Raw genomic sequence first — 26,100 nt, 5'->3', positions numbered from 1 at the left:
GTAAGTAAAGGGAAATGATTTATGTGAAAGGAGAGAATGTTCAATCAATAACCAGCAAATCTGTATGTATCAATATTTGTCTAACTCCAGAAGAAAAACAAGATTAAGAAATAAAAAGCTTAATTTTCCACTGTTTAAAATAACTGCTCAACCTGAAAATTAAAGCCCAGATATGATTTTCTAATCTGTTGAGCATTCTCTTTGTAAAACTGTCCTACTTTTCATGGTCTTCATGTTCTAAATATATACGCCAAACTTTATAAAACACTATTCAAAATCCACTAGAAGTTGTTTTAAACTAAATCATATCTACCCTGATTTCACAACACTCCCCTCAGTATCTAAGTACCTCAGGACTTGGAAATAAGTTAAAAGATCGCAGAAACTGATCCAACACTTTTGTATCATTTGACAGACGTTACTGAAAATATAACACGAGTGTACACCCGATTTCGCTTCTACTTGCTAATTACTAGAATCTTATTATAGCATTGCTTATTTAATTGTAGGTTTCAACATGAGGCCTTTGCCCAAAGGGAAAAAAAAATTTTTTAAACACCAAGGGATAAAAATGTTTCGTGGTTTCTTCATTGCTTGTATACAAGCTTGATAACTAGATCAACTTACATTATTTCTTTCAATAATTTAATTACCATCTACCGTACACAAAACAGCTCAGTGACACAGTCACGTGTACCTATGCTGGATGAAACTATGGAAGAGTAAGAGGCTGACCACTGTCAGGAGGCGGGTAGGACTCGAAAGGGTCAAATTATAGCCGCAACCATTAGTATGTATTTCTTAACGTGATTTCCACACGCAATTGCTGTGTAAGTGAACTTGTGCAGCAAAGACATAAAAGGAGAAAAAAAACACAAATTAAACCAAGTCAAGGAAATCAGAATGGGAGTTAACATTAGCTAATTGGATAATTGATAAAACAGATTTTGAAAGATACTCTGGAAGAAATGACAGGCTATATCAACCACTAATCCAGCAAGAAAAAAAATTGGAAAATAAAAATGATGGGGAAGATGATGGTCTCCAACTAGCTGAATAATTTATTTTGCATTTTTAGAGGACGGGGTGAAGGGGTCTAGCTCAGTGGTAGAGCACATGCTTAGCATGCATGAGGTCCTGGGTTCAGTCCCCAGTACTGCCATTAAAAAAAAAAAAAAGACCTAGAATGAAGTGGTCCCTTGGAGTGGACGCCTATCTTCCTCATCATCCCCACCTCTGTTGAGGAGTTTCTGGTACCACTGAGCCTAAGTATCAAAAGTAGGTATGACCATTAAGTCACAACACTGTTTTCAGCTACCATGCCAGAAATTTCATATTCTAATAAGGATTATTACCCATTAAGCACTTCTCTTAGAGGCTCTGCATTCATTTCACTCATTTTTATTGCTCATTTTATTTGGAACTATATGTTTTATTTGGGATGCCTCACATATTTGTATGTGTGTCGAGCATCTTTACATTTTATTATGTGTGTATTTTTAGGTGAACATTTAAGCCAGTTTCATGATTTTGTATGTCTGCTTTGTTTGTTACACATTGTAGTGTTCTCCGGACACTCTTTGCAATATCATATACCTTCAGTTTAAAAAATGGCAGTGGCACTGGTTACGTTTTCTCGATCAGAAGTTCCCAAGGGCTCTAGCATCTTCTCCATGAAATGCTGGTGCCAACTACAGCAGACACACTGTTGCCCCCTATGAGGCTCAGTGTCATGAGAGTTTTGACCGGACGGAGCCACCACACCACCATCCTCCTGAAACACATTCACCACCATGTCACCATTTTTCATGCCTGTGTTATTTTTTCAGGATTTTCATGGATGTGTATATTTTGGTTCAGAAACCCTGTAAAATGATCTAGTACCACCAGCAAATAATCAGCAGTGGCTAATAGGGTTTTCAAGTACCTCCTGATGTTGTTCTTCCTTCATCTTTTGCAATTTTCGATTTTCCCCTTCCTTTAGGGAATTCATACAAGCCCAGCTTCTGGCCTATAATGGTACAGGAAAAAAAAAAATCATGGGAAAAAGCATCACCACGATATACTGGTCTGCCCACCATGGGTCTGGTTCTAACCACTCAACCTCTGTACTAAGCAGACAGTAAGCTCTCCACATACACTTGCTTACTGAGTGATTTATGCATGTGTCTGAAGATGCCCCTTGGGATGTATAAAAAGAAGGCACATCTAAGCACAATCATCCAGCACGTTTTAGAGGATGATGTAAATGTTTGTTTAGTTAAGCTTTAAAAATATCCCCTCAGAGATAATCAACACAGTTTATTCTTTCTAGTGAGAAGGATTGGAAATAGAGGAAAGTTAAATATGTTTTTCAAGAATATTCCAACTAGCTGATGAATATCAGAGGCAAGCAATGGTGACACTGACTACAGAGCACTGACATGTCTAGTGCTCGTTAACGCTGTCCTATTAAATCGCTTGTCAGCTGGTGATGGGTAACATGTAATTCCAGAGATGCGTTCCTTTCCAAGTCTTCACGCCCCTAATCTATACCTGAAGTTCATTTCTGGTCCTAAGAGGCAAAGCGAAGGCTGTTTGAGAGCACAGCAGTCATCATTTCTGGCTGAATTAGGACCTCAAGGGGGAACCTCCGAAGAGCCAGCACACACGGTATGATGTCCCACTATTGTCCCACCCACCCTCCATGCCAGGGTTCCACCACGTCTGCTAGAACTTAAGAGATTTCAAGCAGTCAGTCTGTTCATTTCTCACACACCTTCTCTCCCTCACATGGATTTGCAGCTCACCCTCTTTTAGGCAGAGAGGCCGGCCTGATAAGCTAACGCGTAGAAAATTCCATTGTTCTCATAAAACTACCAGCAGCAGCATAGCAGCAGGCGACATATTTCAGGCCCGGTTCCTTGGACTAATAATCCATAAAGCTTACGTCGCCCGGTCCCCCCCTCTTCCCTTACTGTAATTTTTCTCAAGCACTTCTTAATTCATTCCCCCATTTCTGTCACTATAAAACCCATATTCCATCAAATAAGAAGAAGCGCTTGCCAGAAAGGAAGAGCGGCTTTGGGAACTGTATCGCCTGGGGCACTTCCAGATGTGCTCAGAAAGGCCACCTAGATCCACACCCGGCTAATCAGACAGGCAAACATATGCTAGGACTTTATCCTGAACACGAGGGGACTATGATACTATAGAAAAGGTGGTGAATCATTCTCCAGAGACTCCTTTTTACATTAGAGAAGGCTAGTTTTCATCACAAATATTCCATATCAGAACTGAAAGAGGGGGAGGGGGCCAGGGGACACATCTTCTATTCAAGGGACTAAAAGGAGCAGTAAGATATTTAGTTAAAGTCGATATGATGCCTTGAGTGAGGAACATATTTGTCTATCTTCTTTTTAAACTTAACCACTTTGTTGTTCTTTTATCAGAATATGGGTCCTAGTTATTGACATAGAAAACAAACAAAAAAAACGGTTAGACCCATGAAGTGTCAATGAAAAGGCCACAGAAATTGGGAAGTCACTTGGCTTCTCAGCTACAAAGAGCTCAAGGCTAGTGTTTCAACTACAGGTTCAATATTATTATAGACATTAACAGCTCAATTTGTAATGATGCTGTACACCAGAAATTGACACATTGCAATTGACTGTTCTTCAATTTTAAAAAAGAAGAAAACAAAACAAAGAATTCAATGTTACTTGCAGTCCTAATGCTTACTTACCCAGCTGTGATCCCTAGGCAGAACAGGAAGTTTCTGTTCAAAAATATTGGAGGCGGGGGACGGATTTCTGATTACTATTTTTCTTAGTTCTAAGTTCCAGAAATTTCTGTCATTGAATTTACATAATTTTTCTATCATTAAATATTGATTTAATATATTAAAACTAAACTTTTAAATTTTATTTTTTATTAAAGTGTAGTGGATTTAAAAACTAAATTTTTGTTATTCCATTAAAATACACACTTTTACTCATCCCCCCTCACAAGCTACGCTTATAATATATTCACCCAATAAGCAATATTTCAGCCTCCTATGCAAAGACACCATGGTAAGACACGACCCCAGACCTCAAAGGCTTATGGCCTCATGTGGAAGGAAAACAAGAAGATTAATGATTGCAGTACAGCACGAGAGGTATTGTGGCAGAGGAAGCTAAAAAGAATGACATTTAGTTAAATCGGATCAAGCACACCTTCTCAAAGCAGATGGCGCTAAGTTGTGTCTTAAAGAGTAGGAATCAGACTAAGCAGGCGGCAGGGCGTTGTGTGAATGAATGAAAAATGGCATTGGAGTAGTTTGCTGGGGCTACAAAATCCTCCGGGCTGGGTGGCATAAACAACAGAAATTGATTGCCTTCCATGGAAGCCAGAAGTCCAAAATCAAGGTGTCTGTAAGGCTGGTTCCATCTGAGGGCTTTGAGGGAAGGGTCTGAGCCTCTCTCCTTGGCTTGTAGATGACCGTCTGCTCTATGTGTCTCCCCACATCATCGTGCCTCTATACACGTCTGCTCCTGTGTCCAGATTGCCCCCTTTCATAAGGACACTTGTCCTCCTGGGTTAGAACCCACACTAATGATCTCATCTTCTCTTGATGAGCTCGGTAAAGACCCAATCTCCAAATAAGGTCACATTTTGATGGACTAGGGGGTTAGGACTTCAACATATAAATTTTGGGGGGGACACAATTCAACTCGTGACAAGCACCAAGTCCCCATTTCAAGATGGTGGCGTGAATATGTTTCCGCTCCATTCTCCTCTCAAAAATTACCCTAACCAGAGGAGGAAATAAAACAAACACAAACTCTATCTTCAGAAGCCGAGAGATGTCTATAGTCCCAGACAGAAATCTATGAAGACAAAGTAGATGAAGAAATGGGAAGTGTCTAGGATGAGAAAAGAATAACCTAAAGACTTGCCAGCGAGGGATAAAAGACCCACAAAAAGCCAGCCTTCCTCTCAGAGCAACGTGAGGACCCCAGAAATGGATGCACCAGCAACTGGGGAAGATGGATGAAAGGAAGGCAGCTATGCCTGCTCCTGCCCAGAAAATTCAGGTTCTAATCCTCCCAGCCCTGACAGGAAATCAAAAGTGGATTCTCCAGATGAACTAAACCAGGCAGGTCTATGACAGAAGGCAGCCGCCGTCAAATCCCAGGCTGAGAATGAACGGTGAGCCTCTAGGCCCTTGTTTGAAGTTTTCTTCTGCTCCCTGCACGGCTTCCTCTGAGAAGTAGAGGGCGATATTTTGTCCATGAAACAAGAAGAGGTTGCTATTTTTCCCAAGCAACAGAGAAAAATGGAGCTCTTGGAAATTAAAAGTATTTCCCCTTCCCCTACAAAAAAGACAAATCAGAAAAATATTTGGAAGATAAAGTCAAGAAAATGTGTGGGATAACAGGAAAAAAATTATGTGTATTTTATATATTTTTGTATTTTATATATATTTTGTATATATTATATATAGTTTATAGCATATTACTTTTATGTTATATATATTATACATAATAGATATTCCCACATTTTTGGTACAGAGTTCCCAAAATCTTTGTTATTTCCTAAATGGTTTAGAGCATCTCTTGTTCAAATATTTGGGCTTTGACCCATCCCTGACACAGGGCTCCTAAAACCATTATAATTTCTGAAGTGATTAAAGCATAAGAAGCATCTTGTGTTCTACTTAGGCAACTTCCTGTGGGCTCCTGGATGGGGGCTGGTCATCAGAAAGACCAAGTCATAATAAAAAGTTTGGAATTTTCAGCTTCAAACTTCCACCCTCCAGCGAGGAATAAGGGGGTGGAAATGGCGTTATTAACTCATCATGTGTACATGAGAAAGCTGCCATAAAAATCCCAGAGATACAGGGGTTCAGGGAACTTTCAGGTAGGTGAACATATCCATATACCAGGAAGGTGGCCACAGCCCAGCTCCACAGGGACAGAAGCTCCTGCGCTGGGGACCCTCCCTGACCTCACCCCATGTATCTCTTCCTCTGGTTGTTCATCTGTATCCTTTACCGTATTCTTTCATAAACTGGTGAACGCCAGTATTTCCCTGAGTTCTGTGAGCGGCTCTAGCAAACTCATCAAACCCAGGGTGCAAGACATGGGAACTTTTGATTTGTGGCCAAGTTGGACAGAAGTTGTGGGTAACCAGGGGACCTGCCACTTGTGATCAGCATCTGCAGTGGGGAGCGGTCCTGTGGGACTGAGCCCTTAAACTGTGGGATCTGATGCTGTCTCCAGGCAGAGTGCGTCAGTACTGGATCAAATCCTAAGACTTAGCTGGTGTTGCAGAATTGCTTGGTGGGGCAAACCTCCCCTGGCACCTGGCATCAGAAGAGGTGTGTGTGGTCGTGGCAGAGGGGTAAAGGAAACACTCCAGAGGGAAAGGACTGGGGTTTTTTCCTAACTCAATACGTCAGGAAGTAGGGGCAAAGATACATTAGAGGAGAAAAACATTTTTGCAAAAAATTAGAAGATAAGTCAAGGAGGCCTAAGATTTGAATAATAAGAATCTCATAAAGGGGGAGGGTATAGCTCAGTGGTAGAGCATGTGCTTAGCATGCACAAGGTCCTGGGTTCAATCCCCAGTACTTCCATTAAAAAGAGAAAAAAAAAAGTGTCCCATAAAGAGAAAATGAAAGGAAATAAATCAAAGAAATAACACAAGAAAATCATCTAAAACTAGAGGTAAATTTCCAGACTAGAAATGAATAAAAATAAGCCTTACACTAAGGCATCTCATTATGAAATTACAGAATACCAGAAAGAAAAAAAAAAAAGAGGAGATACTAAAATAGTTTCAGGGAAGCAGGGAAAAGCCCCCCATTTAAGACCTGAAATTCAGATGGCTTTGGATTTCTCAGGAACAAATAACTCAAAGTTAGGAGAGCAATACCGTCAAAATGCTGAAGGGAAGTGATTTGCAATTTGGAATACTTACCAGAAAATTGCAAGCTAAGTGTGAGGGCTGAATAAAGAGTTCCAGACATGCAAAGACCTGAACATACATCTTCTCTTGGGAAGCTACTAAATAATCCACTCTACCAAAACAAAGAAATAAAGCAAAAAAAAAAAAAAAGAAAGAAAGAAAAGAAAAAGAGAGAGAGACAGAGAGAGAAGAAACAAGACCCAGAAATCAGAGAACCAAACACAGGAAAGCAATAAAAGCAACTCCCCAGATGACATTAAAGCAGTGAGTCTCCTCCTTGGCTGCACGCTAGAATTACTCAGGGAGCTTTAAAAGCCTAAAGCCCGAGCCACAGTATAGCAAGATCTCCAGGTGTGCAAGCCAGGCCCTGGGGAATTGTAAAGCCCCCCCACCCCCCACCCCAGGTGCCTGCAGTGCTCGGGTGAGGTTGAGGGCTATTCGGGGAAAGGACAGTCCCAGAACAGCTGTGCACGTTGTGCCTAAAGCCCAACCAGCCCAGGCTAGGTCAGGAGGGAGGAGGGATAAACCAAGGAAGCCTGAGATTTGAATAATAATTTTCCCATAACGAGGGGGTGGGACGTTGCCAGAAGGGAAAGAAACCCGGAATTGACAAGTTATCTGAAAGGAACAAAGTGGGAAAAAAAAAATGTGTGGAAATTTTCATCAAGAGGAATTGAGAGAACAGTCACAGAAGCTAAAGGAAGGCAGTCACATGTTCACAGGAAACCAAGAAAATGCACAAATAAAATGAAATTGTTTCCAAGTTGTAGGAGAAAGAAAATGTACAGTGTAACTGGCTTGGTGGTGAGAAAATACTTGCAGGGTCATAATAAAGGAAAGCCTGAAATCCTGAATTAATTCTATTAGGAGAATGGGGGGAAGAAATGAATAAGATCTAAAACTGATTCACTGAGAGAGAGCATTATATACAGTGACAGGTCTGCAGAGCCAAATGAAATGCATAGCAAAGGGAGTGAGGTGGGGTGAATTATGACATCCCCCAAAGACGTCCGGGTCCTAATCCCTGGGAGCTGTGACTGTTACAAGGTGAAAAGGACTCTGCAGAAATTGAGGATCTGGAGATGGGGAGATCTCCCCAGTGATCCAGTGGGACCAATATAATCACAATGGTCCTTATAAGAGGAAGGCAAGAAGGTCAAAGAGCAGAGAGGAGGTGACATGAGGATGAAAGTCAAGGCTAGAGTGATCCCCGTGCCAAGGAGCCAAGAGAAGCCAGGAGAGACAAGGAATCGATTCCCCCTTGAGCCTTCAGAAGGAACCAGCCCACCTAACCCTGATTTTAGTCCCTTCACACCCATGTCTGGCTTCTGACCTCCAGAATTATGAGAGAATCAATCTACGTTGCTCTAAGCTACTAAATTTGCAAAACTTCTTTATGCCAGCAATGGAAAAACACACAAGGAGTTTAAAGAATTGAAGCAGACATCGGGTTGAAGGGGTGCAAGGGATGGACGCCTTTGGATGTTGAACACAAATCACCTGTGGACTGTGTTCTGATTCAGGTCTGGAGTGGGCCTTGAGATTTGTCTACATTTCTATAAGTGCCCAGGTGATGTCCATACTCCTGGTCCATGGACCACACTTGGAGTGGCAGAGACCGAGGCACCAGGACAGCAGGGAGGTGAGCTGGAGGGGTGAGGAGGAGAAGGTGCAGAGGCTGGCAGAGCAAAGAGGGTTTTGTGCTAAAGCTAAGACATTTGACTTAATCCTTGAAGATATAGGGAACCACTGGACAGGGGAACACCAGATGGTTTTTTTTAATTAGTATTCTCTATAGAAGAGCCAGGGCGGGCAGCCAACCAGAGATGGGTTGCACATTATTGTACAGCTGAAAATATCCAAGGATGAAGACTGCGGAGTGTGTAATGATGCTGGTGTACCTGCTTCCACATCCACACCCAGTACAGAGAACTATACCCACCCTGCGTAAGTGGACACTGTAAGTTCCCTTCGCCTGAGGTTCTTTGTCTCAGGCTGTCTTTTGTGACACCTCCAGGAATTTTCTGCTCATCAATTTTCATCAACATCATTATATAGCATTTATTAAATTCGCATCTGCCACGGCAGATCCACCCTTAAATAAAGTCTAAGAAGAACCATTTTCCCAGGAAACTTGCATTAGGTAGTAAAATTTAAATTGTTCTTTTAAAAACCTGAAGCCTTGCAGCTCCTCACAGCCCACATGTACGGGGATCACGCAGTGTTCACTTTCTATGCACTGACCATACTTAAGACAAACTGTAGGTGTCTTCTTTTAACCTCCCAGAAGTGTAACGTACATATTTGATTTTCCGGAAGCATTAAAAATGATTCTGCAGTGCAGTCTCTGAGGAATTCCACGCATATGGATTAGACAGCATGGGAAGAATACAATATGGGTAAAAAGTCACTTAAGTATATTGAACACCCACCAATTATTAATTGCTTGGTGTCAAAATGGGAGCAGCTATTGAATGTGGTTCGTAAGGAGCCATCCTGGGTCCAATCTCGCTCTGTATTTTCTATTAATAGCTCTGAGGATCTTATGACTCATGCACTAATCAATCCACAGAAAACGCAGCTCTGGGAGTTATTACTAATGCCTTGGATGACAAGATTAAAATGCAGGATGATCTTGTTAAATTGAAGAAATGAGCCAAAATCAATAGAGCGGGTATACCTAGTTCCACCAGGTGTTTCAACCACAGGATTTGAGAAGCCCTCAAACAGAAATCAAGACCATCCTGCCAGCCAAACACCCAAGTGGTAAAGCCATCCGACTCCCCCCACCTGCAAAAGCTCCCCAGACAGACGTCAAGGAGCAGCTCTCCTGCCTGAGCCAGGGCACGGTCCACGGGTGATCCGTGTGCCCATCAATGTTTGGAAGCACCGCTCTCTAGCCCTTCCCTTTCTGGCCATATCCTCTCACTCCCACCGCTCTGAACACTTGGGGCAGTTGGCTTTCATTTTTATCCATGTGCCTCATGTGCTTTAAAAAAGTCAACACTTAAAGGCATCTGTCTGATTTAATTCTACCACCTACAGCTTCTCGACTCCTTCCCCCAGCGACCTGGGTTGTGGGGAGAGGGATGATGGATTTGATATGACTTGTGGGGCCCACAGTACTACATCTGGACCTTGGAACACCACATTAGAAGCAGGGGGAGAAAAAAGGAGCACTTAGAGGTTTGTAGATAAGACTGGAATGACCATTTCCTAAGGAGAGTCATAACGTCCTCCTGACATTTTAAAATGTGGTCACCAAAGAGAAAAGGGCTGCAGATCCAGCTTCTCGAACAACTTAGCATTTACCTGCCTAAACCCGGAGAAGCTAAGACATTTTAAAACTTAAACCGATCTTTTCTTTCATCTACAACCCTTTCCCGGAGTCATCCTTAATGACACTTACTTTCTGCCCCCAATTAGCCAGACAATAACCAACACTGAACACTCATCTCCATCCTCTCACCCACTGCCCTACTTCAAGTCTCCATCACTCCTCCTCGAGAATCATACAGAAGCCTCTTAGAGGCTTCTGTGTTCCTTTAGTTCCATGCTTCACGTGGTTACCAGTGTGATCAGCTAAATGGCATATCTGATCAGGAAACTTCCCTGTTTAAAACTTTTCAGTACCTTCTGTACCCCACGGAACGAGGTTCAAGTTCTCCACTGTGGCAAGTGAATGTCCACAGCGGTGTTCTACCAGGAGTGCCACTAGCCTCCTGGATGGGGCATCTCTGGATGTCTGGACGTCTCAATGTGTGGAGGATGCTACTAGCATTCTGTGCCCAGGAGTCAGGAATGCCACACATCCTGTGGTACCCAAGACCGTCCACACAAGAAACCATCCCGCCCAAACTGTCCCCCATGGCTCCCACCTTCTAGCTCGCCCTTCTAGACTGCAGCTCCACAAAACTCATCCCTAACACAGCCAGGCTTTTTCTTGCCATCATCCCTTAATTCTTGCTTCCATGGGATAATTAATTCCTGACGCCTGGAATGATCTCTTCTGACTCATCTTTTAAGCTCAGCTTTCTAATGCTAGATGCACCACACTCACCCCTTTGCTTTATAGCTAGTTCTCTCCCTTCCTTGACTAAGGTCCTTCCAGGCAGAAATTGTATGCAGTTGTATAACATAAAAAGCTGGAGGATGGATAGATGAATGGATGACTGGCTGATATTAAAGACTTTTCAGAGGCTGACGTTTAGTCCCAGTGTCTGTAATGTAGGCTCCAAGTAGAAGCATCATTTTATAGCTGAGACAATAGTTAAGGTCAAAGTTTCAGCTCCAGTCACCTGCCTTTAATTCCAAAATTCTATGCTCTAAGGCCATAGAGTAGGTCACTCTATGGCCTTAGAGTAGGTCACTCTATGGCCTTAATTTCATTCACTAAACACCTCTTTGTAGTTTTTTTTTTTCTTTTTTTGAGCGTTGTTAAACAATTCCACATTTTTATTTTTATTTATTTGGGGGCGGTAGGTAATTAGGGTTTTATTTATTTATTTATGATGCGGTACTGGGGATTGAACCCAGGACCTTGTGCATGCCAGGCATGCACTCTACCACTGAACTATACCCTCCCTCTCCAACTAAACACCTCTTTAGAAATTGCCAGATGGCACCCGGCATGACACACCACTTACGCAAGGAGCAACTTGACAGGTACTTCTGCTTGGCAACTCGGTGTCCAGTCTTCTCAAGAACTCAGCAGTTTTGCTAGCGGGAACACAAAGAGGTGTTAGTGCCTTCGTAAAAGCAGAAATATCTTTCTTTATTGTGCCTCTGGATACTAGCCTGGACTTTTATTGGGTGATGACGGGAAGTGTCCCAGGCAGAGAAGGAGAGGTGAGTGGGAGAACATGGCGGAGCAGACAATCAAAACAAAATGCTATGGCAAGACTGCATTTCTTCGCCTGACAAATATACTACTAGGTTTGCGGAATGTGAACCTATGATTTCAATTTTTTTCTGCTTCGTGTCCTCTGACATGGAGACAAATGCCCCCTCAGATTTCACAGGATGGGGCCCTAACTTTCCCATCTGAACGTTTAAAGCTGGACACTCAGACTTCACTGTAGGGCTGTGGAACACCACTCCCCTACAACACCTCACTCACCCCACACTGGAGCCACGTTCAGCCCCTCACCCTTCAGGGGTGGGTCTTCAGGTCATCTTCCTGCCCTCCTGGTTCTGACTACTCTCAAGATTCACAGAGCTGCTAATCCAGTAACTCTTAATCATTGATGGGTCATGGACCCCTCTGGAATTCTGAAAGCAGAAATGGACCCTCTCCCTCCACACAGACACACACACACACACACACACACACACACACACACACACAGAGAGATACATACACACACACACACACACACACACACTCCTTTGCATTTGATTTGCACCTTCCAGGGGAGGTAAGAGGGGCTGCCAGTTCTGGTCTGTATTTCTGGCATCTCTTTTTAGCTCTGAGAGATTGTGAAAGCTGGGCCTAGACATGTCCTCAGTTTTAATAAGTTCTTTGTTTTCCCCTTAAAAATCCAAACCCTCAGCCTAGTTTCTCCTCTCACGTACATCCAGCATAGGATGCTGGAATTGCTTCCTAGCGCTCACTTTAATGACAGCTCCATTCTGCCCACCGTTGATGAATTTCTATGCCTTTGACCTCTCCCCAGGTAATCTGTGAGATTTTGATCCTCTTACTGCATATTCACAACCAAACACCTCAGCGAGGCCTGACTTCCATTGCACCAGACCCTTGCAGCCTGCTCCCCTCCTGCCTCCTTCCTCCCATCACCCCTCTGCTTCCCCTGAATACTTTAGGCCTAATGCTAAGATCTCATTTATCAAGCACTTAGGGCCTGGGCATCAACAGAAACACAAATGGTGTAGTAAAAGCACATGGTATCCAGTGGGGGTGGAAACCAAAACAAGGAACTGGAAATTAAACAGAGATGCCAACATCACATCAAATAATTACTTAGGGAGAACATGGCACTTGAACAAGGTTGGAAGCCTGAGCTGGGAAAGGTAGAGCTAAGTTAAGCGACAGACAGAACCCTGAGAAAGGGAGGCTCCCACCGCCGAGCCAAGCAGCCTTCCCATTTGTCTAGGATTGCTTATCTGGCCCGGGACAGACAAGGAGACTAATGAAGCTGCAGAGTCTGGAAGCTGCCCCAATGTCTGGGGCTTTATGAAGCCATCAGTCAAAAGTGTGAAAAGAAGAGGGTTGCCAGAAGTTTGGATGAGATTTCTGAAAACCCTTAGCTAAGAGCAGACCCTGGGAGAAAAAAGCAGTGAGAAAGAAACACCATGATCAGCATGTAAGGGGCTTCAGCCCAAGTAGACGGGCGGCCCCGCATTGTGTTCCAACGCCAAGCACCTAGCTGGGTGCGTAGCCAGCCCCCAACCTCAGCCCTTGTGCCAGTGATCACTGCCCCACTCACACCACAGATCAAATCACAATGACAGGGCCACAGGACTGTCGGGGGGTACACAAGTGGGGTTCTGTGCAGAATGTGGATTACTCCCAGGTGATTAGCTATGAGAACAAGAAGTTCCAAGTTACCAGGCTAACTGGTATTTTTCTACTATCAGTACAATAATTTCTATATATTGGCTGAGCTGGATTGGGACCCCAGTAGGTAATTATGGTCATATTTAATGAAAAGAAAATAGAACCTTCTTGAAGGGCAGAAAGGAGGAACATCTCCTGGAGGGGAACTCCAACAAGACAAAGAACGCCAGACTCTGGCACTGAGTCACCTTTTCCTGGGGGTTCCTCCCTCTTTGTCACCACTGTGACTCTGCCACCAACTGAGGGGGGTGATCCTCTCCCACTTTATCATGCTGACCCCAATATAAATACAGGACCCCTTCTTCTATTCTCTGTAGAGCAACTGAGGATGAGCTACCAATAACAGACTGCTTTTGAAGACTTAGTTGACTCTTATGAGCCTTAAGCATCCTTCCTGCTTGTTCTTAGGGTGATGCCTATGGATTATCCTAAAAGGTCTCTTCAGGATGACATCACCTGGACATAACTCCGTTGTAGCAGAGACAGCTAAATATCCATCACAATGGAAGTTCTCTTCTGGTCACACAACCTAACTACATTCCCTGGTCTCCCTTGCAGCTCAGGTTGGCCATGTGGTTGAGTTTTGACCAATGGGATGAGGAAGGAAGTGATGGGCACCACTTCCAGGACAAACTAATAATAAATTTCCCACACAGGCACTCCTTACATTTTCCTCCTTCTGGCTGTCAGGTTAGAGGCAGGCCCTAGTACAAACTTGGAAGGAGAGGCTAAGAAAAGGAGAAAAATAGAATTCTCAAGGTGTAAGCTAGGCATCTGAGCTATTTCAGAACCATGATCAGGTGAGGAGAGGGTGGGAAAGGGGAGGAACCTGCTCACCCTTAAGCTGTTTTCATGTCAGGTCTAGGAGCTGCTTAGGCCCAGAGTATAAAAACGAATAGTCATTTATCCCAAAATCACCAAGATCATGTCTAGTTTGAGGATGGGGGTCTGGAAGGAAAAACTGCAGTGTAAGAAAGTCAGAGTAGGAAAGGGATGGGCTAGTCATATTGCAATGTGATGGAATATTAATCTATCCATGGAGATTCATCAGTCAGAAATATTTTTTGACCTTTTGGAAAGGATAAAATGTATAGGAGAGGCCGCAAAGAGTGAAATGTGTGTCTGTTGGCTCATTGAAATAGGCCAGAAGTGCAAAGATAATTCCTATAAGGCTTTAAAATATATATTTAGAAAGACAACTAGGGTTTTTAATGTCCAAGGAAGAATCAGTTTACATAGAAAACAAACTTATGTTTACCAAAGGGCAAGGCAGAGTGGAATAAATTGGGAGTATGGGATTACAGATGTACACTACCATATATAAGATAGATAAACAACAAGAGTTTTTTAAAAAAATTCTTTAAAAAAGAATCCATTTAGAAACACTCACTTAGACCTGTAGGAGCTTATAAGTCAGGCTCCTGTCACTCACCACACCCCAGGGTTACGAGGTGCTCTGCAGTGTCCTCTACTTGGTTACCCACATCTGCCAACTTTGCACTGGGACAGGACAGACCAGAGCATGCCAACAAAAAGGTTCAACTACCAATTTGAAAGCAAAGAATCATCATTCGGCAGGTACCCTCACTGAAAAAATACCAGTTACAAACTCTCCCTGGGACTCTCTGTCTTCCTGGGAGTGGGTGAGGCAGCTGTTCCTTCTCTCACCTCCAGTCAGCTGACACGTGAAGGCCAATGACGCAGGGTGCAGATAGTGAACTAAATGAGTGAAGTGGGCCACGAGGGAGGGCAACGGGAGCAGGACTCAATGGCAAATGACAACTGCCACTCAGGCCAGTGTCCAGGAGGCCAGGGAGGGCAGAGAGAACTGCGACAAACTAGAGAGTCATCCTCCCTGGAAAGGGGTCAGCGGCCACTCAGTTCCACGCCATCGCTATCCCATAGGGACACAGGCCAGCATAGCCAGATGTCCTTGTTTTTCTAGGTATAACCAAAATGCAGGACACTTTTCATGTGGAATAGCTTGAATACTACTTAAAAATTTTTGAAACACTGTGGGCCAACACTATGCTGACCAAAAAACAAAAACTAAACAAGCCTCCACAGGTCAAATGGGGCCCCAAAGGCCACCTGATGGTGCCCAGGTGATTTTGTTTCTGCTGTTCAGACTTGTGTATCTCTTAATTACATGCCCTTTATATTCATTTTAAAAAAGAGAGAGCGAAAACAAGCAAGATTGGATTCTAGTTTTGAAGAGGGATTTAGAAACAGCTGCTCTGCTGGTTTATGTACATCAGCTACTAGCAGAAGAGAGAAGGTCTATCATATTTCATATTTATATCCAACACTACAATATATTATTTCATTTACAGTTTATAACTATATATATTTGTTTTAATACATTAAGAGCAATGGTGAGACACTATAAGATAAAAAGACAACCCACAAAAAATATTTATAACCAAAGAAAAAATAATAGAAGGATTAGTGTGAAAAATACATGAAGAGTCTAGTAAAGCAATCTTTTAAAAGACAAGCCAATAAAACAATGGGCAAAAAGGTAGAAAAATGTATTTCACAGGGAAAGAAACCCAATCAATAGTAATGATAAAAAGAACAAAAATATAGCAACTTAGGACTCATATATTGCTTATTATGTATGGTAATCGCATTATATATATTATATATATATATATAAATATATATAATATATATAATATATATATAATATAATATAATATATATAATAATAATAATAATATATAATATAATATATTATATTAATATTATATATATTATATTATATAATAATATATAATATATAATATATAATATATAATATATAATATATAATAATAATAATATAATATAATATATATTATAATAATAATATAATATAATATATATAATATAATATAATATAATATAATATAATATATATATATAAATATATATAATATATATATATAATATATATATATAAATAAAAACAGTAATCACATATATATATATATATACATGTACATATATGTATATAAATTTCATGACAACCTTGTGAGGGTGCTATTATAATCTCCAATTTATAGAAGTAATTTGCTCAAGATCATACAGCCAATAAATGTCAAAGCCAAGATCAGACTCAGGCAGCCTGGCTCCAGATTCCATGCTTTTAGTCACTAAACTTGATTGCTTCTCATGAGCAATATCCACGTGGAAAGATGTTCAATCTCACTAATGACTGAGGACATGCAGACTAAAATAAGATACCACTTCACACCTGTCAGACTGGCAAAAAAAATCCCCCTCTCAGGGCAGCAAGCCATGAGCAGCAGGGTTCCTGTTGGTCCCAGCCAAACACTCCCGGCCTTCTAGACAGGAGGCTAGGAGCTGCAGGGATAAGAATCTCCTGGCTGGCATCACCAAAAATTGGTTATTGAACTCAGGTTCAGCTGCTCATCACTCAAGAATCCAATTCTGAGAGACAAGTGTTGGGTAAAAGGAAAGAGCTTTATTGAGGAAGCTGGCAATCCCAGGGAGAAGGTGGACTCATGTTCCTAAGAACCAACTCCCAACTTCCCAGTTTTTGCTCAGAGGTGATATAGGGAAAAGAAGAAAGGGCTATGTGCGGGGGAGGTGTCAGTCTTCTATTTTCAGAGACGACTGTCTCCATCACATGGTTCCAAGTAGCCATCAGGTCTCGCTTGTGGTTGGAATGTCATCTGAGCCATAAATCTCTGATCAGCTAAGGCATCAGCCTTCTCCATCAGCAGCAAGCTAAGCTAAGCTAATGGTGAGCTAGAGTAGAAGTCAGGCACAGTGAGCATAAAATCACAGACATATCATAACGAAGAAATGAAGCTGGAATAATGCTAAGGAGCCCAGAGTTCCTAGTTAGAGTCTCACTGCCTCAGTTACAAAGCCACCTGCTAAAGATGGCAAAACCACACTTTGAGTTACTTAATGCCTGGGGAGGAGAGCTAGCAGGCTGACTCAAACACTACTTTTGGATCATTCCACAAGAAAGGTAAAGACTTCCTGTTCTTTAAAAAAAAAAAAAAGACTTCCTGTTCTTTATATTATGTACTTAAATTTTGGTGTTTTTTTTTTTAACCATAACCTTTCCTACCCTAACCAATAGAGATTCTTTTTTCATAAGTAGGATACCATAGTATTTTGTTCTGCAAATTGCTTTTTTCACTTAACAACATCCTTGAGATTTTTTTTCCATATTACTATATAGCTATCTTATTCCTTTTGTCAGCTGGAGAGCATTCTACAACATGGATAAAAAATAATACATTCAACCACCCCTGCTGATGAATATTTAATTATTTGCTTGAATATCCTGGTATATACATCTTTTGCGCACATGTATGAGTATTCTTCCAGGATATAGATCTACTGTAGAATTATTTTCTAGCACACGTACTTATAAATATATGCATATATTTAAACCATGCTTAATAGTGCCCAAGCCATGCAATACACACCAAAAGTTAATTATATGAAAGTGGCAATTCAGAATGCTAGCTTACCTCCTCTAAGCATTAATCCCCTCCTGCCCAATTGAAAAAACTCTCCCTTGATCCCACAGCCTCATCCAGTTATTGCCTCATGTCACTGTTCTCAAATTCCTCAAAAGAGTTGTTGCTAAATGCCATCTCTCTTTCCACATCTCCACTTAGACCTGAGTCTATTCCAATCAGGCTCCCTACCCACCCCCCATTACACCCAGATCATTCCTGTCGGCATCACAAATGTCTCCCTTCTAACATGTCCACTGGTCCTCTTTGCTGACCCTTCAGCAGCCATGGAGAATGGATGAGTCTCTCCTTTTGGAAACACATCTGCCTTGATTTCCATGACACCACACTCATCATCTACCTTACCTCTCAGATGCTTTCAAAACTCTGCATTTTCTAAACAAGTTTGTAGTCACATTCCATAGATTTTAATGTGGGATACTTCAAAATTTATATTCTTTTATCCCAGAGTAATTTCAATTTTGGTTTTGACTTTTTTACCCTAAAAGTCTCCTTCCACCCTGCCAGGGAACCTGACTCTTCTATTTATTTTTTAATTGAATAATAATTAGTATACAATATTATATTAGTTTAAGGTATACAACATAGTGATTTGATATTTTTATACATTATGAAATAAATGATCACTACAGTAAGTCTAGTATGGTGACAGATTATAACCTAATAGTCACTTTAAAAGGTAATTAGAAAAAAATTTTAAGTGGTTAACTTTAAAATTTCTTCATTTCCGATTGTACTAAATTCTTCTTAGGAATGGTGGTTTTCTAGGATTTGGGGGTATTTTTGGAATTTACTGAGTCTTTGAGGCCTTAGTCAAGGCCAATGACAGTTAAGTCAGTATTTGTAAATTTTTTCATATACAAGGTACAACACTTTATTACTATGTCTATATAATCATGCCAAGTCATTGTTATTCATATCTTCTATTTCTTATGTATTTTTTTTTGCTTCACATGTCCTAGTTAAATAAAAAGGAAATTCAATAAATCTATATTGCAGACTTTGGCAGTTTTGTTTTATATATTATTTCAAATCTATATTGATATTTATAATTTACATTATCTTTTGGATTACACATTTTATCTGCATAAAATATCCTTTATCCTGCTGAATGCTTTCCACCTTGAATTCAATTTTGTCTCACATTAATATTGCTATATCTGCCTTTTTTAATTAGCACTTATGGATATATGTTCCACACCTTTATTTTCCAACTCTTCTGTTTTATAGGTATGTCTTGTTGTAGCATATAGCTAGATTTTTACTTTTTTACACAATCCAACAGCTTTTCTTTTGATAAGGAAAGTTAGCCTACCTACCTTTTCTGTGATTGCTAATTTGTTGCTTATAAAACTCCTACCTTCTTTTCTGCCTTTTGTGGTGGTGATCAAATTTTCATTTGATTTTTTTTCTTCTAATGTTTTGGTTATATATCTTATTTGTATATGTAATACAATTAAACATATAATAAACACACAATTAGTTATTTTTTCTATCAATATCTGGACTTCACAAGCATTCACTCATGCAAAGAAAAAAAATACTTGTTTTACTTCCTAACCTCCTCTCTTCCTTGAGCCTCTTCTAGCACTAAAATCCTCCATAATTTTAAACTGACCACGTTGATTCTTAAAAAGGAAATTACAAAATAATCACATTTGACTATAAATGTAACTGTCTTCTTGTTCACAATTGTTCTGATGTGTTCTCTCTTCCTCTTCCTTGGATTCCTTATTTGTTTGACCAGGGTTCATTTTGTGGGAATTTTTTTCAGTACAGATCTTAGAACCCCCACAGAAGTGATAAAGTTGGCTGGTGGTGCAAGGAGCTTGTCTCCAGGATAAGAGGAGGGGGTACATATTCCCCACGTATAGCATGTTTACCAGGGGCACTTTCGGGGCCCCAGATCCTTCTTAGTGAATCTCATGTCCAAACATCGTTAGTCTCTACCCTCGGGGGCAAAGGCCAGAGTCAGCTGGTCCCTCTCTCTTACTTCCTCCTCTCCTGTCCTCATTTGGAGTTCCTTTGTACTCCACCTTCTCCCTCCAAGCACTATACTAGATTTCTTACAAGGGTTCTATTGATTTATCTTCTTTTGAGTTAGCAACTATTAGCCCCACTCCATGATACATATGAGGAAACCGGTGCTCAGACAGGCTAAACAGCTAATGAGGAGAGAGGTTAAAGCTTGAGACCAGGCCAGCAGTCTGATCCCAGAACTGCCCACCAAGACGGGAGCATTGATGGTACCAGGTCCAACGCTGAGATACTTATAGGAAACTATTTTGGAAATAAGGTACCAGTCAACTTTCATCTTTTAACAATTATTAATTATATCCTGAGAAAGACAGAAACTGTCTCTGACTCCCAGGGGCTGGCCTGTTACTCACAGCTAAGCCTTGGTGTTCTGTTGAAAGTAATTTCACACAATATCAGTATCAGAGGAGGTCACTCTGTGATGGTGACAGTGATGACAAAAATAAGACCACTCCATAACACGTCTAAACAAAGAAAAATGCACAAACCTTGTCTAAACCACAAAAGTGACCAAACATCCCCTCAATTCTGGCTCATCGGAGTAACTGCTGCTTTCTTATCAATTACAGTATTAAGTCTCACTCTGGTCTTCCCTCCTGTTAGACAAGCTCGATTAAGATACCCAATCACAACTACCCCTGCTACCTGGTAACAGCCAACCCAGAAGAAAGCCCTTCTTCTTCAAACCCTCCCCTCAAGTCACCTGACACAGATCCAAACCCTATCAATCCTTCATGACATCTTCTCACTAAAGTGGCGCACAGTTCCCCAACATGTGGCCAGGGAGTTTGGAATTCATCTTACAAGCAATGGGGAATAATCAAGGCATTGGAGTAGGGTAGTGGCAAGACCAGAGCTGTGATTTAGAAAATGAAATCGGACAAACATGGAAGACAAACAAGAAAAGAGACTGCTGGCAAAGAGATTAAGAAAGCCATTCCAGTGGCTCAGGGGAAGACAAGGAGACAGGAGTCAAGTGCAAGTAGCATGTGATAAATACCTCTAGGAAGGCGGAGGGAGGGGGAATGAAAATAAACCAATGTTCACTAGGACATCTGTAGGCAGAATTGATAGTGGGTAGAAAACTGGGTTCAGTCTTAACCATCGACATGATTTAACATTCAGTAGGGATTCTCTCAGATTTCTCATAAACCATTCAGGCTGGTTCTGAACAAAACAGGGGATTTTTGTATCTATAAATTCACTTCATTAGCATAAGATAGAAAGCCATGAATAGGATGACTTTTGGTTCACCTTACTTGGATTATAAAATGTGAGGTTGGATTCAAGCCTACCATATGGATAAGGGATCAATTTAGCCCTTAAGTGTCTTTTGGAAGCTCCCCCGAAGGGCATTAGAAGTTTCGTGAGCATATTAGAAGACAAACTTGGAACCTAAGTGTGCATATTCAGCAGACCTGCCTGGATCCTCAGCTCCAGGAAACTAAAATAGATGAAGATATGCCTCCTAGGAACTAATCACACTATCATTCAAATGGAAATTAAAAAGATGCATGGTTCCAACGGCGGAAATGAAGGAAACTTCCCAACATTACCATGGACAGGCTGAGCTCATGGTGGTGCTTGCAGTTGAGGAATAAGAAGGTTCTGTTTCGGAATGAGCTTGGTTCCAAGAGCTTTCTCCAACTAGCTTTTCCCTGCTCTCCTAGAAACTTTGGAAACTGTACCTAGGAGTAAGGTACAGCCAGGAGGGTTCACAAAAGCCCATGTACCCTACAGTAAGCTGAATTGTGGTGTGAATCCAGTTTTGGACCTGGAAGAGGATGTCATTCATGAATAAGGAAAGTCAGACAAAGACATACTTCCTCAGTTCTTCTTTTGCCTCCTCCAGGCAAAATTTAGTTCTTGTTGGAAGAAACAGAAGTCAGCTTTGCCCAAATCTTTCTCTCTGAACTGACCTATTCTAGAGTCTTCTCCACAGGTCTCTATGTGGCTACAATGCTTATCACCCCCACCCTGACCATATATTCCTGACCTTCAAAGTACACCATACCTCTAGATCACCTATTTTCCTTAGCCCCCCGAATCCCAAGACCAAGATTTGGCTGCATCGCTCACTGTGTCTGTGATTTAAGTCAATTTAAATGAAGATGATATAAATTGGGAATTCGAAAATTGCACCTCTTGGGGAGTGATGGAAATGTTAGTTAACTTGATTGTGACAGTGGTTTCATTGGTGTGTACATCTATCAAAATTCATCAAATTGTACATTTGAAATATGTGTAGTTTACTGTACAGGAACCATACCACAATAAATGTATTTTTTTAAAAGATGATATATCCCTAATAGGGTTAATCTAAATGAAAAAATGTGTATCGTATGCCTAATACTGCTGATCCTCCACAGGTTCTCAATAAAATAGCAGTTTATCGCTTTGCTTATTTCACTTAAAAGAGCCAAGTCCTTTGTATTTTTCAAACTGTACAAATGTATAATCTGTAACATTAAATGGTTATTAGATGTGAATTAAAATTACAAATACTTAAAGTATATCCAATTCTTATCTCTCCAGCAAATCCTTAAAAGAACATTGCTTTTCCTAACAAAGGGGCAGGGAAGGATAAATTAGGAGTTTGAGATTAGCAGATACTAATCACATATATAAAACAGATAAACAACAAGGTCCTACTATACAGCATAGGGAAATATATTCAATAGCTTGTAATAACCTATAATGAAAAAGAATATGAAATGGGGAGGGTATAGCTCAGTGGTAAGTGTGTGCCTAGCATGCACAAGGTCCTGGGTTCAATCCCCAGTACCTCCATTAAATAAATAAATAAACAAACTTAATTACCTCCCCAACAACAACAACAAAATTTTTTTAAGAATATGAAAATGAAATACATATGTATGTATAAATGAATCACTATGCTGTACACCAAAAACTAACACAGCATTGTAAATTAACTACACTTCAATAAAAAATTAAATCAGAAAATTCAAATTTTTTTCAAAAATGCATCTGATTGCCCCACTCACATCCTACTCCAGCCCCCATAACTAGGCTCAGAATTCAAACCTGTCTCTTCACGCATCCAAAAGCCACATGACTAGAAAGATGACTATAACTCAAAGTAAATTACCATTTAAATATAAAATGCTGAAGTTTAATGTAAATCACAACATCCTTTCTTTGATTTTAACAAAACACACACACTGGTTTATTAACTGTTACTTCAAATCTTCAAATCTACCAGTAATGTTGACTAATAAAAAAGGCCATGACATTTTACAGGCAGTAAAGAGTGACAGAGTAAAATAATAGTGAGAACTATGTCAAAGTTAGAAGCCTATTTCTACCCTTCACTTTTATGCCCAAGAATCCTAGAACTCACTTCTAAATTGTGAAATCTGAGTCTGTCCCCAGCCAGAGTAGCAGACTTAATGCACCATTAATCTGGTCTGTTCTCAGCTGCCAACTGAAATAGTCAGTCATTCGATTTTGAAGGAAAAGACAGTACTGCAGAAGTACATTCCAGAGGTCTTTCCATAAAAACCATCCCGTGTGCTCCATCTGCACGTGCAATCTGCTTGTGTATTTTCAGCCAGCTTGCATGGGCAGATTAATGCGTACAATTAGGAAGCAACCTCACAGGCATTCGATAAACTGCCTTCATTATTACACTCAGGAGAGTCCCTCTGGGTGTCAATAAAAGCCTAGTTTTCTGCCTGTTAGCTAAATAATTGACAACACTAAAAATAATCAGAAGCAAATGAACGAAGTCAAGAACAAGGTGGTAAGAAAGAGCACATTAAGATTCTCGTGGTGGTGCCCCAGGATGCTATCATGAGCTTTTTCTCCAGCAAATGGGATTTACAGTCTGCTCAAGTCCGTGCTTGCCCTTCTCTACACAAAAGCAAAACAAAGACCACTCCTGGTCTGCTATTTGACCCGCATATCACAGCATGCGGAAACTAGCAAGGACACGAGGCATCGACTAGTTTGAAAGAATTTCATATTAACTTTCTACTTTGTGATCCTTAGTTTGACAGCATCAGGAGAATCTAATTTTCTAGGGGAGGGGATAGAATGGGAAGAGTCTGGTTGGTCTAGAGAAAACTTGGCGCTGTTAAAATCCTAACAGTTCTCCTCCACAATTTTTCCGCCATAAATTAATCTAAGAAGGGACTATAAAAACTTTTTATGCAGAGGAGCCATCTTTTCCAAGAAGTTTCTTGCATATTTCTAGCTATATAATGGCCATTCATTTCATGAGCTATTGGTCTTTTAATTTCAAAAATAGTTCAAAACAAAAAAACACTTAAAACACACACACATATACTTCTCCTTGTGTTTCTCAATAGGCTTTAAAAATCAATTTGAGATACTTCTCATTTTCAGCCAACTTCTCTTTTTCCTGGTTAACTGGGACTTTTACGATAAGCAGAAGAAAGAGCAAGAGTGAAATGTGCGTGTAATTGAATTCAGCTCCACTGATAGTGTGTGAGGTGGCTGGAGGAAAAACTCGTTTTTCTTTACAGAAAAAGGGTGCTCTCTAGTCTTTAGTAAAACACAAACTCAAGAAGCTGGAGGACTAGGGGGGAAAAGTTTTGACAACATAATCTCCCATGTCCTTTAAAACCCCAAGAATCTCTCATCATGTTTAAAACTCTCCAGAGAATTGGAGATTGTTCAACTTCCCAGACCTGTACCCAAGACTCCTCACTAGTAAGCAGGTCTTCCCCTTCCAGTTGAAAAGGAGGATGCTGCAGAATTAACACATCTGCTCTTATTGTGCCTCCAGGATACAGTTGCCCCATGGCATCCCCTTATCTACTTCAACTTCTCTGATTGGCCTAGAAATCAACGCTCATCCATTCTCTGCCAATGAACAGGGAAGGCAATAATACATTAACATCCTTAATCTATCGCCTCCCTCCTTCACTCTCTATCTAAGGCAGCCAACCTCTCCTGGTGTTTAGCTTTCTACCAGCTTCATCACCCTATGCTTGCCTTAGAACAACAATGGGGAAAAACAAGCTACGAATTCTACGATTCAAACTGAAGAAGATAACATCACTCATGACCACTTCCACCCAACCCCATTCCATCTCCCACTCTTTTCCTGGCTACTAAAGAATACTTTGATGAGTATAGATGTCTCCAACTTTAGAACCTCACTTCCATAATGACAAAGTTCAACTGCATAATGAATATAACAGCCAAGAATCCAATATCAGATGTTTTGAACAGATACCACCACCTAGAATTTAAAAGCACAATGAACAATGTGTCTATAAAAGGTACAAAGTTCTGAAAACATAAACTTACTACTGTTGATGTTCTCTAAAAGCTTCTCTTCTAAGGAATTCTTGAAGTCTTTTTTTCTCTTCTAGTTTATTGCTCTGAAATTGAAAGCGTCAAAATATAATCTATTAGGGAAGCTTTAAGCAGAATCATGATGTTAAGGTTACCTAAGGTCCAAAATCTTCAGGCTCAAGTGGCCTCAGTAGTCCCATATGGTACCTACTGGGGCTTCCAAGATGTTACCTGTCTCACAACTCATAAGCCCCACACTGAAAGCCAGGAGCCCCACGTTCTTTCCATGGGTCACCTCTCCCATCTTTATTGGCAATAATCACAGAATCAGTATTTCACATTTTTATTCTTAGTTAAATGACAGCAACATGTATATTTTAAGCAATGTTTTCAAAATGTTCTAAGGAAAACATGAAATTTTCACACCAAGTATGTTAAATTAAAATGATAATAAATGCTTAAATAGTTGATATGAAATATATATATATATATATATATATACCCACATTCCAATAAAGCATTCAGGCAGAGATTTTCAATAAGCCAATTCAACTCCCTTCTGACTTAGAATCAGATACTTAAAGCTATTGAGAGACTGAACAGCAAATGTCAAAAAAAAAAAAAGCCAACCACTTGAATAAAAAAGAGTTCTCTTTTTAAATTTGTTGTTTGGAGAGTCTAGAGATAAGGGACTTCATACTTGACATTATTGTCACCATGGCTCTGGCATATTTTAATCCAGCTTAATAATCCAAGAACACT

General features: G+C 40.6%; 1 protein-coding gene across 5 annotated transcripts in view; it reads right to left on the bottom strand.

Annotated features, from left to right (window-relative positions):
- Positions 1 to 26,100, bottom strand: part of EPSTI1 (epithelial stromal interaction 1) — a 101,419-nt gene that overhangs the window by 22,051 nt on the left and 53,268 nt on the right. For 3 of the 5 annotated variants that reach the window (XM_072976314.1, XM_072976315.1, XM_015243694.3), the window contains 3 exons: positions 25,351 to 25,424; positions 11,580 to 11,652; positions 1,928 to 2,011 (listed from right to left, as the gene is read on the bottom strand). In XM_072976314.1, the coding sequence (XP_072832415.1) occupies positions 1,928 to 2,011; positions 11,580 to 11,652; positions 25,351 to 25,424 (231 nt within the window). The remainder of the gene's footprint in view (positions 1 to 1,927; positions 2,012 to 11,579; positions 11,653 to 25,350; positions 25,425 to 26,100) is intronic. The other 2 variants (XM_015243697.3, XM_015243696.3) reach the window with 1 other exon arrangement.

The sequence above is a fragment of the Vicugna pacos genome, chromosome 14 (genome assembly GCF_048564905.1).
Source record: "Vicugna pacos chromosome 14, VicPac4, whole genome shotgun sequence".
NCBI lineage: Eukaryota > Metazoa > Chordata > Mammalia > Artiodactyla > Camelidae > Vicugna > Vicugna pacos.
The sequence above is the reverse complement of the archived record's forward strand: the minus strand, read 5'-3'. Positions and strand labels throughout refer to the sequence as shown.